This window comes from Mobula birostris, chromosome 15 (genome assembly GCF_030028105.1).
Source record: "Mobula birostris isolate sMobBir1 chromosome 15, sMobBir1.hap1, whole genome shotgun sequence".
NCBI classification, from domain to species: Eukaryota; Metazoa; Chordata; class Chondrichthyes; order Myliobatiformes; family Myliobatidae; genus Mobula; species Mobula birostris.
The window spans coordinates 22,818,175-22,836,626 of record NC_092384.1 but is presented as its reverse complement, the minus strand read 5'-3'; the positions used below and the strand labels follow the sequence as shown (position 1 = coordinate 22,836,626).

Here is an 18,452-nt window from a genome sequence, read left to right as displayed (position 1 = left end):
AGCTGTAGCTCTAACGAAATCTGGCATAAGACCATAAGACACAGTGGTTTCAGTCCGGAACTATTCTAGAATTTCTTCAGCTACCTCTTTCAGAACCCGGGGTGTAAATCATCTGATTCAGGTGACTTCACTCAACTTTGCCCCCTGACACTCTCAAACTTCTGGCATACTACTAGCAACTTCTACAGTGAAGACTGACACAAAATACCATTTCTTTGTCCACCATACTACCTCTCCAGCATCATTTTCCAGTGGCCCAATATCCACCTTCTCCCTTCTTTTACTCTTCACAGATCTGCAAAAAACCTTTGGTACTCTTGCATATTATTGGCTAGCTTATCTTCATATTTCATATTTTCTTTCCTAATTTCCAACTAATTTTTGCTACATTATATGCCGTCTCTTGCTTTAATGCTGTCTTTGACTTCCCTTGTCAGCTACAGTTCCCTCATCCTCCCTTTAGAGTACTTCTTCACCTTCGGGAGGTACCTACCTTGCGCCTTCCAAATTGACCCCAGGATCAACAGCCAATGCTGTTCTGCCATCATCTATACTAGTTTTCCCTTCCAATCAGCTTTGGTCAGCTCCTCTCATATGCCTCTGTAATTCTCTTTACTCCACTGTAATACTGATACATCAAACATTATCTTCTCCCTCTCAAACTGCAAAGTGAATTGTATCACATTATGATTACTGCCTCTGAAGAGTTCTTTTACCTCAGGCTCTGTTAGAGAAGTGGCTGGAGTCGCTTAACACTTTAGTGCAAGCGTGTTTATTAGGTGCGTCAAAAATCAAATTTACAAAATTAGAGAAAATAGTGGAAAAAAAACTGCCAATATTTTCCTAAGGATATCTACTAGAAAACACACTAATAGCTCCATACTATTTTTGTCCACTGTTAAGACCTTGCAGCCATGATCTCTCTCCAACTGATGATAAAAGCTCAGTTTATTAGGCACCAGGGCATACCATCTTTAATTACCCACAAAGTTAACTTAAGACTTGATGCATCCCACAATGTAGTTACAATCATATTACAAAATAAATGGAAGAATTTCCCTTAAATACAGTATACAAACAATATATACATATTTACACATCCCCATTACTACAGAAAATGAATATTTCACTGTGTATGGTGGGAGGGCACCATCCAGCCAATACAAGTTCATCAGCTTGGTTTTGGACCCATTATGAGAATATACCGGGGAAGACATTTAAATGTGTCCACTCAGCACAACGACATCAGAATGACAAGGCAATGACTGTGTGTCTGTAAATGCACATGTATAAGGAGTGTGTTTACTGAGTGCTCTCCATCACATTTCCACCCTCCTCTCCTGCTGCACCAACACACAGCAGCCAAGACAGGTAGTCTGCAGTGACTTTCCCTTTCCCTGCTTTATGGTGGATGCAGGATTTGAAAGGTTGAAGCTCCAGATACCACTGTGTCACTCTAGTACTACGGTCCTCTGCTGTTTGAATCCATGACATCACTCTGTGGTCTGTGCAGAGGTCAAACTCCCCACCAAGAAGGTAGTACTGAAGGCTGCCAAGGGCCAGACACTCCTTTTCAATGAAGAAATACCTGGTTTCCCTTGGGAGGAGTTTTTGGCTCAGGCAAAAAGGTAGGTCGCTCTTCTCCAGGTTCTTCAGACCCGCATTGCTCCAGTGACTACTCCTGAAGCAGCCATCCACCTGGACAAGAGACCATTAGTCAAGGTCTGAGCTCTGAAGTACAGATGAAGAACACATGTGAGCTTTAAGGACTGGAAAAGTGTTTTCACACTCACTTGTCCACGACACTGGGTGACTTACAAGTTTCCCAGGAAGATGAGTCAAAGGTGCAGCCAGAGTGGCGAATTGGGGAATGAACCCGTGATGCCACCCTACCAGAGCCAGGAAGGACTTCACTTTGTCCACTTGGGCTCAGATTTTTCCATGTCCCAGCTGACAGCCAAGGTATCTGGATTTCCTTTTTGCCCACTCACATTTTTGTAGATTGAGGGTGGAACCATCAGCATATTTTCCAGGATCCTGTGCAGATGGTCCCAGTGCTCTGACCACATCTGGCTGTAGGCAAGCACGTCATTTAGGTAGGCCACACTACAGTCCTCAGCCTTGTAACACCTGGTTCACCAGTTGCTGGAAGATTGCCAGTGCACTATGAAGACCAGAGGACATCATGGTGAATTGAAACAGAACCAGGGTTGGAAGGCTATGAGGGGTTTTGATTGGTCATCCAGGTGAACCTACCAGTAGCCTTTACAAAGGTCCAGTCTAGTAATGTCATTTTCCCGTCCAATTCTTTCTAATAGGTCATCAATGCGGGACATAGGATAAGCATTGAAAAATGAAATAGAATTCAACTTCTGGAAGTCATCGAATATCTTCAGGGTACCATCCCCCTTGGGGCCAATAACGATAGGACCACTCCACTCACCATTTGAAGGCTTGATGACTCCCAGTGCCAACATGGTCAGCATCTCATGCTTCAGGGCCCCCACAAACCGCTCTGACACTCCGTAGCAGAGTGTTGAACTTAACTCTGGTCATGTTTGATCCTGATGGGATGTCTTAAGACCTTTGTCAGCCCTGGTCTCTTCTGGAACAGCTGTGGAAAATAAGCAAACACCCTCTGCAGCTCCACTGGTTGGCAGCCATCAAGATGGGAGAGGTCAATCCTCCAGGCCTCCATAGCCCCTTCAGAATCATCATCATCAAATGGGTACACCATCTATACAATTATCAACAGAGGCAGGAGAACCAGCATATTTCTCACGGTGCTGTTGCCAACCTAATTTTCTAGGCCTTTTGATTCCTTCCTCCCATTGACTAGCATTCAGGTCAGGCAGAGATTGTAACCCGGCCATTGGTTTGGTTTGCACAGGTCATGCCAAAATACAAACCAGCACTATCTACTCATGGAGTAACAGATGAGTGTGATTGGCTATTTTCCTTCCTCAGTAACTCATGAAACACAGGCAAATTTCTTCCCGATTCATGTTAACTGGCAGTTTCTCAGCACACTTACATTCATTAAATACTTTGTGGTCATCCAAATCAACAGTGAGTTCTACCAGCGACTCAGACTTCCAGTCACCATGGACATACTGGACAGGTGTTTGCTGACTGTAGGCAACACCAAAGGCAGGGGCATGACTTTTCTTAATAAATGATAGTGAACCAGAAGAACCTAAAAGAGCTTTAATAGGTTTTGACTATTACAAACATGAGCTCTTTTTCCTCACATTCTGCTTGATTTCCTTACCATATTATCATCGTCAATATCATAATCATCACCACATTCTCCCTGTCTTGGTAGAGAGTACATACCTGATAATTTGGACTTCTTGACAGGATACACAGAGGACTTACGATCTGGCTGCTGACAATGTTATCAAATTCAAGTCTTAGAAACAACTACCAAAGGTTCTTTGCCCTCTTTTCTCCTGCACTTACTGACTTTACCCTTCCCTGTTGAGCCTCAGAGCCGGCTATGGTGGCCTGGCCTAGCTGCTGCTGCACCCTGATAGGTCATCCCCACTACAGTCTGCAAAGGAGTATACTTGTTGCTGAGAGAAATGGCCACAGGGGAACCTGCACTGAGTGCTTACTCCCCTTAATTCACATATGAGATGGTTGACCACCAGGAGAAGCCTACGCTCCAGGTATGCCCATTTTAGTAAAAGTCTCAGCCTCCTGGTTGGTCCCAAGTGCATCCAGCTTCAGCTCCAGCTCCTTAAACCTATCAAGTCAGGAGCTGAAATTGGCTGCACTTCCTGTAAATATAGTTATCAGAAAGACCATTCGATATCCTGAAATCCCACATCTCACAGGAGGAGCTTTTCATCATGCCCACACTTATTATACCTTTAGCTCTCACTTCTTCTGCTTAAATCCTACAATCAACTAAATGACTCCAAAAGCTCAGCGTCTTTAGCCTACACCCGATCTTGCTGAAGCCTGTTGAGCCAAAGCCTGCCTGCATCAACAATGGGCCGCTCAAATAATACTCACTCCTGACAAGACTTGATGTTTTCAAATGGCTCCTATCTTGCAGCATGTCAATCTCTCACTTGCTACCTAAAGCAATGACTTACTCCTGAATAGACTTGCCTTTATCAAATGGCTCCTGCCCTACAAGATGTCACTCTCTCACATGCTTCTTCAAACAATAACTCAATCCTGTTGAGAGTTGTTGATTTCAAATGGCTTCCACCCTGAAAAAAGTCACTCTCATTCACATCTTTTTATCAGGAACCAGCCCCAGTATTCTTTAATGCTGATCAATATTTAATGGATTCTGCCACATGGACGTTGATGAAAATAAAACAGGACTAATCTGTAATGCTCCTTTATTGTCAAATATATTATCATCATGCACATTTTGGGTTTGCATGTTTATAAAAGTTATATTTCAATAAAGGATTCCAGGTCTGGTTGGACATATTCTGGCAGTTCCATCACAATATGAATGGATGAAATTGTTTTAAAGCAGTAACAGAAAATATGAAATAACAAATTAGCAACTTCTTCTGTGTCCATCATAATTCTCTTTTACTTTGAAGTCAATGGGAGAGAAAATTAACTGGGGTAAAGCCTCTATCATATTGCTATTTCTCATTTTACAAGTTATGTAGAGCCTGCACAGAAAAAGACCAAATCAGTCCACTAATGACAGTGATGTTCAATTCAAGCTCTTTCCTATTCTCCTTCAAGGACATAATCTTCAGTTGACTATTCTCCCAGTAAACGGTGCTATTGAAATGAGATACCAAAGGCTTTATTGCCATGAAATCATCATTGACTATAAATAATAGGACCAGATAATACAATAAGGGTTCGAGAGGAAATAGGTCTAGAAAAACAGGGATTTGTATTTTACTGGATTGAAAATTTTGCTGGATTCCAATATAGCCATTGCTTAGTGGAAAAGCTTTTATAATTTGCCTTAAAAGAGGAAACAAAAAAACAGTAGTAAATGCTTGTGTTTTTTTCAGATGTTGTTCCCAAAATGTCAATGTTGGGATCATTTCAAAATATATATAATAAAACTAATTTGGCTGAGACTTTAAAACTCCAGGGTGAACCCAAGGTTCTACCTCTGCCCTAACTTTGTATGTGGTAAATTACTGCATTCTTAGTCTAATAGAATGTGGAATTTATCATATACTAAACCAGGACAGAGGTGGAATCTTAGGCTGTGTTATCACCTTCCTTAAGTAGCTGGTTAATTAGCAGGACCATCTAATACATACCGGTTAGCTAACATCGGTGGTGGGGAAAATGCTAGAGCCAGTTATCAAAGATGTGATAACAGCATATTTGGAAAACGGTGAAATCATCGGACAAAGTCAGCATGGATTTGTGAAAGGAAAATCATGTCTGACGAATCTCATAGAATTTTTTGAGTATGTCAGTAGTAGAGTGCATAGGGGAGAACCAGTGGATGTGGTATATTTGGATTTTCAAAAGGCTTTTGACAAGGTCCCACACAGGAGATTGGTGTGCAGACTTAAAGAACACTGTATTGGGGGTATGGTATTGATGTGGATAGAGAATTGGTTGGCAGACAGGAAGCAAAGAGTGGGAATAAACGGGACCTTTTCAGAATGGCAGGCAGTGACTAGCGGGGTACCGCAAGGCTCAGTGCTGGGAGCCCAGTTGTTTACAATATATATTAATGACTTAGACAAGGAAATTAAATGCAGCATCTCCAAGTTTGCAGATGACACAAAGCTGGGCGGCAGTGTTAGCTGTAAGGAGGATGCTAAAAGGATGCAGGGTAACTTGGATAGGTTAGGGTAAGTGGGCAAATTCATGGCAGATGCAATTTAATGTGGATAAATGTGAGGTTATCCACTTTGGTGGCAAGAACAGGAAAACAGATTATTATCTGAATGGTGGCCGATTAGGAAAAGGGGAGGTGCAAAGAGATCTGGGTGTCATTGTACACCAGTCATTGAAAGTGGGCATGCAGGTACAGCAGGTGGTGAAAAAGGCGAATGGTATGCTGGCATTCATAGCAAGAGGATTCGAGTACAGGAGCAGGGAGCTACTACTGCAGTTGTATAAGGCCTTGGTGAGACCACACCTAGAGTATTGTGTGCAGTTTTGGTCCCCTAATCTGAGGAAAGACATTCTTGCCGTAGAGGGAGTACAAAGAACGTTCAACAGATTGATTCCTGGGATGGCAGGACTTTCATATGATGAAAGACTGGATCGACTAGGCTTATACTCATTGGAATTTAGAAGATTGAGGGGGGATCTTATTGAAACATATAAAATTCTAAAGGGATTGGACAGGCTAGATGCAGGAAGATTGTTCCCGATATTGGGGAAGTCCAGAACGAGGGGTCACAGTTTAAGGATAAAGGGGAAGCCTTTTAGGACCGAGATGAGGAAAAACTTCTTCACACAGAGAGTGGTGAATCTGTGGAATTCTCTGCCACAGGAAACAGTTGAGGCCAGTTCATTGGCTATACTTAAGAGGGAGTTAGATATGGTCTTTGTGGCTAAAGGGATCAGGGGATATGGAGAGAAGGCAGGTGCAGGGTTCTGAGTTGGATGATCAGCCATGATCATACTGAATGGCGGTGCAGGCTTGAAGGGCCGAATGACCTACTCCTGCACCTATTTGCTATGTTTCTATACTTGCAGTATATGGGACAGAGACATCTTGAACACACTCCACCCTAAATTCTATCACAGATTCCTGACCTATTTAGGGATTATTATATCATAATGACATCAGTTTGTTTTAGAACTACAGGTCATGAGAATAACTAGCTCAGATATTTTTGTCACATTACACTTTTTTTTCCTGTTTCATCAATTACAATATCAATAATGCCAGTAATATATTTATTACATCTCAAAAAAACATCAAAATAACTATTTTGGACAACGTTCATAGAACTGGTATATATGCTGATGAATAAGTTATCTACAAAGCAGATGACAGAAAAATAAATTAGCTTACCTTCAGGAAGGTATTCAGGTAAGTGGCGTACCAATAATTTCCTACATAAACTTTCACAATCTGAAGAAGAGTATGGCTGTTGACAGCAGCAGTCCAACTATCATTTGAGGTACCTCAAACCAATTAAATAATTTAAAGTTGCAAATTACTGCAGATAGAAAATGATACATGCAAATAAAATTTTAAAGTCTTGGTTTCATTAAAAGTACAGAAAATTTAAAAAAACAGAAGGGAACCATTTAGTCCATATATTTTATCTTTCCCTCACAAGAATCTAATCAGTTCCATTCCCCACCTTTTTCCCAGAAGTCTGCAAATTAATTTCCTTCAGCTAGTTCCAATTAGCCCCAATTAGCTCTCTTTTCACCACCCTTACAAAAAGTTCTACGTCGGAACCCACAGTGTAAAAAGGGTTTCCTTGCATCATTTGACAATCACTTTGAATTTGTGTGTTCAAGACATTCAACCATCTACTTATAGGAACAGATGTTTCCCCTGTATAGTCTATCTAAAGTCTTCCTGTTCATGTCAAACTAAATGATTACCCTCATTTAATCTAGGAATTCTTCTTTCATTTGAACCTTATAGCTGAATTCCTCACTATTTGAGCTATTCATGTATATGCTTTCTGTGCTCTTTCTAAATTGACATTCTTCCTAAAACACAATATGAATTGACCACAAAACTCCAGTTGTGGCATAATGAATGCCTTGTAAAAGTACCTTCTGCATTAAGATCTCTGCTTCTACTTAGGAAACCCACAAACTCATTTGCTTTACTAACAGCTCTTTCAACATTGCCTGCCACTTTCAAATTTGCTGCATTTTAGATGAACATACTTATCTGCAACCTTGATTCAAGCGACTCCTTTCTTCTTTTCTGGAGATAAAGTTGCATGGCATCCTTAATTGGCTGATACAGGCTGTCGTGTCCGTCCAGATAAACACAAACTGCACACATTTGAGACATATCTTCAGTGAAAGGTAAACGACATGTCCCTAACCAGCTTCTGGAGACACAAATAATATCAACCTTTTGCAGTTAGGATACAAAGTAAAAGCAGGAATGAAAGAAAACAGTGATAATTTATGGACACAACACAGTAAATGAGAACAAACTATGACTTAATTATCATTAACTTTAACTTGCCATCAGCTTTATTACAGAATCAGAGAACACTGCCAAATAGTCAACATCATGCTCTCTATTTTCTGAAAACATACCAACTATCAAAAAATTACAGCAACATGAGATTATGAACTTTCCACTTGATAAATTGATTTCATTATTGCCAAGTGTTCCACGGTACAGTGAAAATTTTGCTTACATACTGTTCAAACAGATCAATTCATTATAGCATTGTACCAAGGTAGCCCAAGGGAGAAAAAGAACAATCACAGAATAAAGTGCTACCGTTACAGTAAAAGTGCAGTTCAGGTTAATAAGGTGCAAGGTCATAACAAGGTGAATTGTGAGGTCAAGAGTCCCTCTTATTGGACAAGGGAACCGTCCAACAGTCTTATAGCAGGAGAATAGAAGCCTTCCTTGAGCCTGGTGGCACATGCTTTCAAGCTTTTGTTTTTTCTGCCCATTGTTGAAGGGGTTGGGGTGGGGGGGGTGGAGAGAGGTAGATGGCATCTTTGATCACGTTAGGATCTTCACTAAGGCAATGACAAATATAGACAGACTACATGGAGGAAGACTGCTTTCAGTTATGTGCTGTGTCCACAACTCTTTGCAGTTCTTTGGCAGTTAAAAGCAAAGCAATTGCCATACTATGCTGCGTTGCATCCAGACGGAATCAAAAAGGACATGCCGAATTTCTTTAGCTTCCTGAGAAAGCAGAGGCAATGGTAAGCTTTCTTGGCCATAGTGTCAATGAGCTTGGACCTGGTGATGTTTACTGCTATAAACTTGAAGCTTCAGCACTGTTGATGTAGACAGGAGCAGATGCACTGACTGCCATCGCCCCCTTTGGAAGTCAATGACCAAGCTCTTTCATTTCACTGATGATGAGGAAAAGGTTGTGGTCATAACACCATTCCAGTAGGCTCTCTACCAACTTCCTATACTCCAATTCTTCACTATTTGAGATTCAGCCCACTACAGTAGTATCAGCTGCAAACTTTTGGATGGAATTAAAGCAAAATCTGGCCAAGTATTCGTGAGAGTTTGGGGAGCAGAGCAGGGGTTGAGGATGCAGCCTTTTGGGGCAGCAGGGTTGGCGATAGTCACAGATGAGGTGTTGTTGCCTGTTGGTCAGGAAGTCAAGGATCTAGTTGCAAAGACAGGTGTTGAGTTCCAGCTCTGAGTTTAGAAATGAGTTTGCTTGGAATTAAGAGTACTAAAGGCGGAGCTATAGTCTAATATAGGTATCTTTACTATCAATGATAAATCAAAAATGATTAACAAAACAAACTCCAAAAATGCTACTATCCTCAGTGATGTAGGACCCAGCATGAGAGTGTAAAAACAGCATGATGAAGCAAACACAACACCAATCAGTGAGAAATGTTCAGTGGACATCTTAGTGTGGATTTACAAGTTTCTTTCCCTCACCTGTTTCCGTGGATTTCTGGAATCATCTGGATTGCCATTTCTGGGACTGTGTTTGAGTAAGATTTAAGAAGAACTGTTCTCAAACCTGACACCGTTTGTGAGCTACAAATGCAGAGCACTGTTAATTTTTGTTTAGGGGAGTAATTTGTTTAGTTGTCTGTACTTTGGGTAGATACTGAAAATGTAGTTGTTTAACATTAAAAACTGAGTCTGTGGCCTATTGCTGCTGGCACATAACACAAGCATGTATTTAATTACTTTGAGAAATGAAATGTTCAATATTATGTGAAAGTTATGAAAACAAATTTATATAAATTATACTTGATATCAATCAACAATTAGAATCAATCATATTCAATATCAAATCTAATACAAAGTACCTGACATGTTTGAAAAGAACTCCATTGCCAAAAATATATAGTTTCATCCCATCAAGGCTGCTTTCAATACAAAGCTGTCCTAGTGCTGAATCTGGGTACTTCACTAATAATTCCAGGACAAGGACATATAATGGTTTGCTTGCCATGGTGCCTACAGCCTCACAACCCACTTCAGAATGATTTACAGAACTGCCAGGGATAGAGACATCTTTGGAATTACCTGCAATAATAAAGTGAGAAGTATGTTACTCAAAATTGCAATTGATAATGAAGTGTAATAGCATTGATTTTCAACTTGCTGTTAGGGTGGATAATTATAATTATGGACCAGTGATTAAGTTTCAAATCTATTTTAATCTTTAAAGAATATTTTTATAGCTGAGTAGTCAATTCAAAATCTGCCCATCTTACTTTGTAAAGAGATTTGCACTGAATGTTTCCCATAAAGCTGCTGCAAACATTATACAATAACCTTTCTTATATTATAATAGCGGATTACTGTTCTACCAGTAAAAAACTGATAATTCAGCATCCAAGGTTCAGAAATCTTGATAATTTAAGCATTTGAATCACTCATTGATACACCAAGTTCTCTCTATCTGTGGACTGTCAGCCATGTATAACAAGCTGTAACTGACTTATTTCTGTTTTCCATGCTCCCTATGTGTGTTCCATGTAAAGAAAATGGAAGTTTTGGAAATAGTGCAAGTACCATCTGATGGTCAAGAAGATCTGACACATTGGCAAAAGTAAAATCCCAAGGGTGCCAAATTATCAGACTTTTATTGTATTTAGTTGTCTGCAGAAAATCTTTGGGACATTCAAATATTATGAAAACACTTTATCAACATCGTTCTTTTTCCTATCCAATCTGACAGCAGTTTATATACTCTGTGGGTGTTACTGCAAAGAAAAAGTAGCACTATCCTTTCAAAAAAAATTTGAGTCTAGGAGGTATAAACAATTATGGACACAATCACCCAAAACAAGTTGAGTTCAGAAGTGAGAAGCAAAGCAAGTATTCTAAAAGAAAATTAACGTTCTTACAAATCTTTAAAATCGTTTTTTAAGCTTTTATATTTTCCATTCTGGATATTAAGGTAGACATGTTAATCGGTTCTGTCTCAACTATGTATGCTGAAAAGTTTCCATGACATTTGTAAACTAATTCAAAAAAAACTGTGCACAAATAATCTTCCCGATAGGCAGTTACTGTTAAATATTCATCAATTGTCTAAAACAAAAAGACCACCAAAATCAACATTTCTTTTTTTTGATCTATAAAAGGATATTGCCAAATAACTCACACAAAATGCTGCAGGAACTCAGCAGGCCAGACAGTATCTATGGAAATGAGTACAGTCGTTTTCTCGGGCTGAGACACGTGTGTTGTGTGTGCTGCTTGGATTTTCAGCATCTGCAGATTTTCTCTTGTTTATGATGGCCAAATAACTCAATAGTTTTTAATTTGTTATCTTATACAGCTTTGTCATGTTTTCATCCTAAAAGTAGGACATTTTACTTCAAAAGGTGCTTTGGGAACACAAGAACTTACCTCTGTCTCTCCTGTATGATTTCACAGCTTTGATGAGCTCTGGAATTTGAAGCAACTCCATTTCATTCAGAAGAACTTCAGTTTCTGAAGGTTTGTCAGGAAGAATAAGTTTGCCAGTCAGAAGGAAGTTTGCTGCAAAATTGGAATGATCATGTTGACTTCAATGTTCAACATAATTGATTTAAATTCCATCAACATTGCCCAATAAATAACAAATGGTTTTATAATTTGCTTTTGCATTGCATGCTTAAGACAGAAAAAGGAGATGGAAAAGATAGTCAAAACAGCTTCAGGGCAGGGACAGAAAATGCTTTCTGTGCTAAACTGAAAAAAGTGATACCTATCAATTTAACAACATAAAAGCTTGTTTATAGGAATTGCATTGACATATAGATTATGATTGACTTGTAGGTCATTTCACTAAGGAATTGTGTACAGGAGTGAGGAGGAAAATGGACCCAAAAATGGATTTCTGGGAATCACTAGGCATATATGCATTAGATAAAAATAGTTGTCAGATATTGGCTGAAAGCATTCACACAAAATTTGTTGTAGAAAACTGTAGGTAGGATGTTCTCTAACTACATGCTGTAAAATGGTTGAAAAGAACCAGAACTAAGTGTAGTGTATTTCTGGTTCTCCAGAAAGATCAGAGAAATGTGTGTACAGTTTTTACTAAGATGAAGGAAGCACAAAAAAGCAATGGAATGCCCATCTGATAAGGGTTTACCAGGGATAATCAGGGGGATAGAACTAATTCAAAAGCTTTATGAAAGTACAATGAATAATTGAAGTCTGTTGCACAATTCTGGTTAGGAAACAGAAAATAGGCTAGGTACTTTTGTGTAGTGTCCTTACCTGAAATACAGTTCTTGGACGTTGATGCCAATAAAGAAAACATTTTCTTTTACATATCTTAATTCTGGGAACATTTTATAAAATTATTGAAATTGACATACATATTTTGAGAAATAAAATTACTTTACATTTACATTTTAAATTAATTTAAAAATCATAATTTGCTTCCTTATTCCAAAGACCAAGAATCCTCATTGAAAAGCATCTGCAATTTGACACTAGATTAGACCTGGAGATCTGAATCAGAATATCAGCCTGCAAATACCATGCTCATCGAATAAAACCAAAGGTCTGACATGCAATCTTCATCTTGGAAACAGCAGTATAAAACTTTCTATTTTGTTTACTGCAACTTGTTTAGACGATCTGTTCTGTAATGTAATATTATACACAAGATTATGGTTTATATTTCGGAATGTCTATTATCTTCAGTGAAGTAAGTACCATAAGGACACATAACCTGCATCTCCTATAAGGTGTACATAACCAATAGACAAGATATTCTGCAGATGCTGGAAATCCAGAGCAACACACACAAAATGCTCTAGGAACTCAGCAGGCCAGGTAGCATCTGTGAAAGTCAACATTTGGGCCAAGAACCTTCACTAAGACTGGAAAGGAAGGGGGAAGGTACCAAAATAAAAAGGGGGTGGGGGAAGAGGAGGAAAAGCTTGAAGGTGATAGGTGAAGCCAGATGGGTTGGAAAGGTAAAAGGCTGGAGAAGGAATCTAATTGGTGAGGAGACTGGACCATGGGAGAAAGCAAAGGAGGGACGCCAGTGGGAGGTAATAGACCGTTGAGAAGAGGTAAGAGGCCAGATTAGGGAACGGTAAAAGAAGGAAGGGGATGGAGAAAAGAAAAAGAGAAAAAAAGTTACCCGAAGGAGAAATCAATGTTCAACGCCATCAGCCTGAATATAATCTAGATAGAATATGATGCTGCTCCTCCACCCTGAGAGTGGCCTCATAGCAGAAGAATAGGCCATGGACTGAATAGACCATGCTGGAACAGGTATGGGGATAGGAATTAAAATAGTTGGCCACTGGGAAATTCTGCCTTTGACAGATGGAGCGGAGGTGCTCAACAAAACAGTCCCCCAATTTACACTGAGTCTCACCAATGTAAAGGTGGCTGCATCAGGAGCACCAGATACAATAGACAACCCCAGATTTGCAGGTGAAATGTTGCCTCTGCTATAAAGATTGTTTGTGGTCCTGTATGGAGGTGAGGGAGGAGATGAATGGGTAAGCGTGTAGTCTCTTGCTTGCAGATATACGTGTCAGGAGGGAGATTAGTGGGAAGGATGAATGGACAAGTGAATCTCAGAGGGAGAAATCACTGTGGAAAGCAGAGAGTGTGTGGGGGGGCAGGGGGTGGAAGTAAAGATGTATTTTTGAACAACCACTCCCCTACTCCCTTTCTAAAGGTGGAAACAATCACTTTCATTTGTTTGTATTTTTCCTTAAATAAATGATTCAGTTATTGTACAGAAAACACCAAGGACAACGATCAGTTGATAATTGTAACACAAGGTGACACTGCAGGAAGTGTAGGTTATTTCTGGTTCTCCAGTAAAAAGATGCTCATGATATGCTGGGAATCCCAGCACAAATGGAGTACAGATAGCATATTAATACTTGTGTAACCCTCAGGTTCGGCCAGCATGCATTTGTCTAGGGAAAGACAGACTGTCCCAGCCAAACTGAGAAATCTCGTTTGTGTGGATGCTGTGTGATGTGTTGCCTGGTTACAAATCTGTACCGCAAAATATTAGACAGCACACCATATGCAAAGAGACAATTGAGCTTTATAATTCTTAATCTGACTATAGGGTTAGTAAAGAACATAAAAAGACAAAGGACCCATTTTAATGAAACAGTCTAAAATGCACGTTGGAGCTCATGGTTCCATCCATTCGTTCCCCATCGACCTCCTCTGAGCATTGACTCCTGGACCCTCGGTCCAAGTCTACTCCACCCTGCGGTCTACCAACTCTCTCCACTTGCGTCTTCTCTCTTCACCTCTCACGACAAAAGACCACGAATACCTTCTCTCAGACCCACAAGAAAGAAACAACAGGCCTCTCATTGGATAGCGCACATTCCAAAGCCCCCGTTACCTCTAGTCATAACCCAAACATTGCTGCTACAGAGAAACCATTATATTAGCAGTGAAACATTACAGAGAGGCCATCACATTAGCAGTGAATCCTTACAGTGAATTCTTAATTTTAGCAACAAAACTTAAATGACTGTGAGAAAGTTAACAGGGTTTATATTTGTAATGTAGTATCAATATAATTGCAGGTTAATTACCTATATATCGAAAATTACTCCAGCCAATTTCTATTAGGACAACTCTCTCACACAACCACAGCAAATTATCTTCATTGATTAAAGTAGGGTATTTCTTCACAAGATCTAAAGGAAGAAAATACCAGTGCACCTCTTCTTCAGTATCCAACAGGGGCGTATCTATCAATCCTAATGGAGCTTTATCAGTTAAACCTAAAGCAAAACAAAAAGAAGGTCTCAATCGCCTTCAAAAACATTTCCCCTCAACAGTTATCACATTTCAAAATATAAAATTTAGAAGTCAATTTCTCCAAGGATTTAATAGTTGATTTGAGATTAAACAACAGAGGGCAGCAAAGTCTCATTTTGGAGCTCATGTTTTGCTGAGTTTGTATCGCACCTTTGATTTGCTTTTCCTTATAAGGTCACCAAAATATTTCTAACTGATGAATTAGTGAATGCAGACTATCAGCAAGCACACAAGATTAATGAAATACCAATGTGAATTATTACAGCATTTTAAATGCTTAGTCAGAATGACCCTAATGCTTATGTTGTTTCATGTCATGGAACTGACATTGCAAATTACAGCAATTATGTTTGAACTCAAGTAGAAACAAATGTTAATATTAGTTAAGTGCCAATTTGCTAAGGAGTACAGAGCTTTGTACTCTGTCCTCTTTTTCAGATTGAGAGATAGAGTTTGACAATGTTTAATGATTATTTTTGTATTAATAAACAGACCTCAGGTGAAAAATAATTAGCATCAAGTTCTCAAACTCATCCAAGTAATTTCAGAATTTTGCTATTATTTCAGATTTTAAACACTTATTTTATCACTTTCCCCACACAAAACATTCAACAATGTTTTGATTTTCAAATACAGCTGGATACATTGTTATCAGAAGATCTGTCTGGCGGGATCCATCGAAAGATAGATATTGTGATTGAAGATCCTTTCCAAAATATTTCTACTGAAAGGAGAAGGGGCAAAGGCAGGTCAGTGGTGCCTTAAAACCAGTTGCTTCGGACAGATGGGGTTCATCAGCCATGGTTGGCAGCTCATCTGGAAGGAAATTCTGATCTCAAGCCTCCTCTGCTTTGCGCCTCTACCCACTCATGGGGATGACTTCAGAGTAAACCCTGTGGGAAAAATCCAGAGCTAGAGATGCTGAAACAGTCCTTCTTTGAGTTCAACATTGACTGGCAACTCCTACAACGCTAATGGTACCAAACTGTATCGGTCTCCGCCGTTCCTTTAGGTTCATCAGATGGTGGAGGGGCAATAGCTTACTCCCCATATTGTACTGCCCTGGGGCGCATATTTGGACAGTAGGACTCAATATCCATAGTTAACTCTGACCGATGGAGGCCTCATCATGGGAATGGTAGGATGTTTCAGCTTCTCAACTTGGCTCATATCCCCTTTGAAAACTGATGACTAAATGGCACCTACAGAAGGATAGTCCTGCTGGGCTGCTGCCAATTCTGCAGGATTCAAGGCAGGCAACTGCTTTGTATTCAGAACAGTCAAATTGCAATAAGCTTCAGGAATGGCATGACTAGAAGCCCCCACATGATCCATAGCTCTCTCAGGCCATAGCCTTGCCTCTGATTTCCCCACTGTGGAAAACTGGCACATTGCTTAAACACCAGAGGCAGGAACGCCCTCCCACTCTCCATCCATTTCCAGCACCTCATGCGAATGCCGGAACAACGCAACCACATCAATGTTCCAACTCCCCAGCCGATATTGAAGGTTGAAATCATACACAGTCAACGCTGCCAACCAGCGATAACCTGTGGCATCCAATTTCACCAAGGTCAGGATACAAGTCAGTAGATTGTTGTTGATCCTTGCCTGAAACTTGGCACCGTATAGATACCTTAACTTATCCACCACTGCCCATTTCATTGCCAGAAACTCCAATTTGTGCATAGGACAGTTTCAACCAGACACTGACATACTCTGGTGAACAAAAGCAAAAGTCTTGATAAAGAACACTGCTTAAACCCTCACGCCTGGTGTCTGTATGCAGTACCAAGTAAAGCTCTGGCATAAATACCCTCTTGATGTGTCCATCCTCTCCACGGTTGTAACAGAAAATACTGGTCGTTTCCCTCATTAAAAGACTCCTTTCAGCACCACTCCTTTGTTTTGCACGTCCTACGGTTGGGTCAGGTTTCCTGTCGGACTTGTCACACTTGGTTGCAGCATTAGCTGACATCAGCCGCGATACCTTGATTTGCAGGTTTTTCCACTTCATCTTACAAAATCTCCACTTGTGTGGCATCAGGAGTTGCTTCAGCAACAGGGGCTACCACTGAGGACATTGCCCGACTAGTGGAGGCCTTCCACTCCTCCAACATATTGTCCTCCTCTTTTACTTTTCTGAACAGTTCAACAAACAAGGGAGGGGGCGCATCTTATGGGATATTTGAATACTTAAAGCAATCACCTCATGTGACTGTGCACCCTTCACAACTTGCTCCATCCTTAATTGATTTATCTCAGCCAGTTGCATGGCCCCCTTTACAGCACAAGCAATGCAGCTGAATCTCTAACCTGAAAAGATAGGTGAAGGTTTCTCTCCTTTCTCCTGGAACGTGTGCCTAAACCTCATCATAAGATCAGTTGGGCCGTCGTGCCAAAAACATTTTCTAATGCATGCATGTAGTCCACAGACGTGGCCAACAAGTTTTCTGTTTTAAGGACCTCACCACCTCAGCAGCTTAACTTTTTAAACTCTTTACAGTCATTGTTTTTTCGTATTAACTGAGCACCATCACTCATCCAGTAACTGAGTTGTCTGCTCCGCCAAAGCCTCATATTCTTCTTCCTGTACAGAACACTCTCAGACTTCAATAAGTTTGGCTCTCCGCAGGTACACTTTGGCATTTATCAACTGGTGATATAGTAGCTGAAATCAGCTCAGAATTTAAATCAATCGCTGAAGGACTCTAGATCTTTCACATCAGACAATTCTTTTCCCTGACTTCACAGAAACAAGAACACTTCACTTTAAATTCTTCACCCTCAGCTATTCCCCTCCCCTTTTAAAAAATATAGACTTCCCATGGCCCTGCCCATCTATCAGACAGCACAACTTTCAGTCATATCATGGGTAGCCTGGACTAACATGACATTCTCACCAGCTGATTGGTCAAAACATTGTTCAACAAGGGTAACTTTCCTCAAAACTTTTACAGAATTCAGCACTCTAAGTAGCAGTTCGTCAAGTGTTCAAATACCCACCCCACTCACAACACAAGCATTACTTATGGATAACCTCTTTGAATCGTACCAAACCTTTATCCCTGCAGCACTCATAATGAAGTACCTTAATTACAACATACTTTACCTTCCATAAACACTAGTTTAAACTTTGACTTAAATAAACACACAAATAAAGTACTTAATGAATCCTTATAAAGCATTCACACAGCATCCAAAACCTGAATGACCACCCCACCAATGCAACTCTCTCACCGGACTCATATACAAACTTGGCTCATTAACTAATTCTGCTAACAGCCACGTGACTCAGTGGTGAGAAGGCCACCTTTCATAAACAATATATGTCTAGGGTTGGTATGATTTGGGGTTCAACCAAATAGGAAAGTTAGGATGAACATTGTAGCAAATGCTGTGCAAATACTGCTCACACACAATTATCCGTTGCCAAGAAATGACAGATTGTACAGCAGTATAAAATTATAAAGAAAAATATATTCACCAATTTTTCAACTTTACCAAACGGTTAACAGGAAAAGAAAAAAAAGGTAAAAGGGCCCATGGCAATTAAACCAGTCTAAATGTG

General features: G+C 40.0%; 1 protein-coding gene across 1 annotated transcript in view; it reads right to left on the bottom strand.

Annotated features, from left to right (window-relative positions):
* The window catches only part of LOC140210450 (BTB/POZ domain-containing protein KCTD19-like), a 60,749-nt gene that overhangs the window by 21,566 nt on the left and 20,731 nt on the right, over window positions 1-18,452 (bottom strand). Inside the window, exons 4-8 of the mRNA XM_072279419.1 lie at window positions 14,653-14,844; window positions 11,480-11,611; window positions 9,925-10,144; window positions 7,842-7,994; window positions 6,986-7,097 (exon numbers count right to left, since the gene is read on the bottom strand). Of these exons, the coding sequence (XP_072135520.1) occupies window positions 6,986-7,097; window positions 7,842-7,994; window positions 9,925-10,144; window positions 11,480-11,611; window positions 14,653-14,844 (809 nt within the window). The remainder of the gene's footprint in view (window positions 1-6,985; window positions 7,098-7,841; window positions 7,995-9,924; window positions 10,145-11,479; window positions 11,612-14,652; window positions 14,845-18,452) is intronic.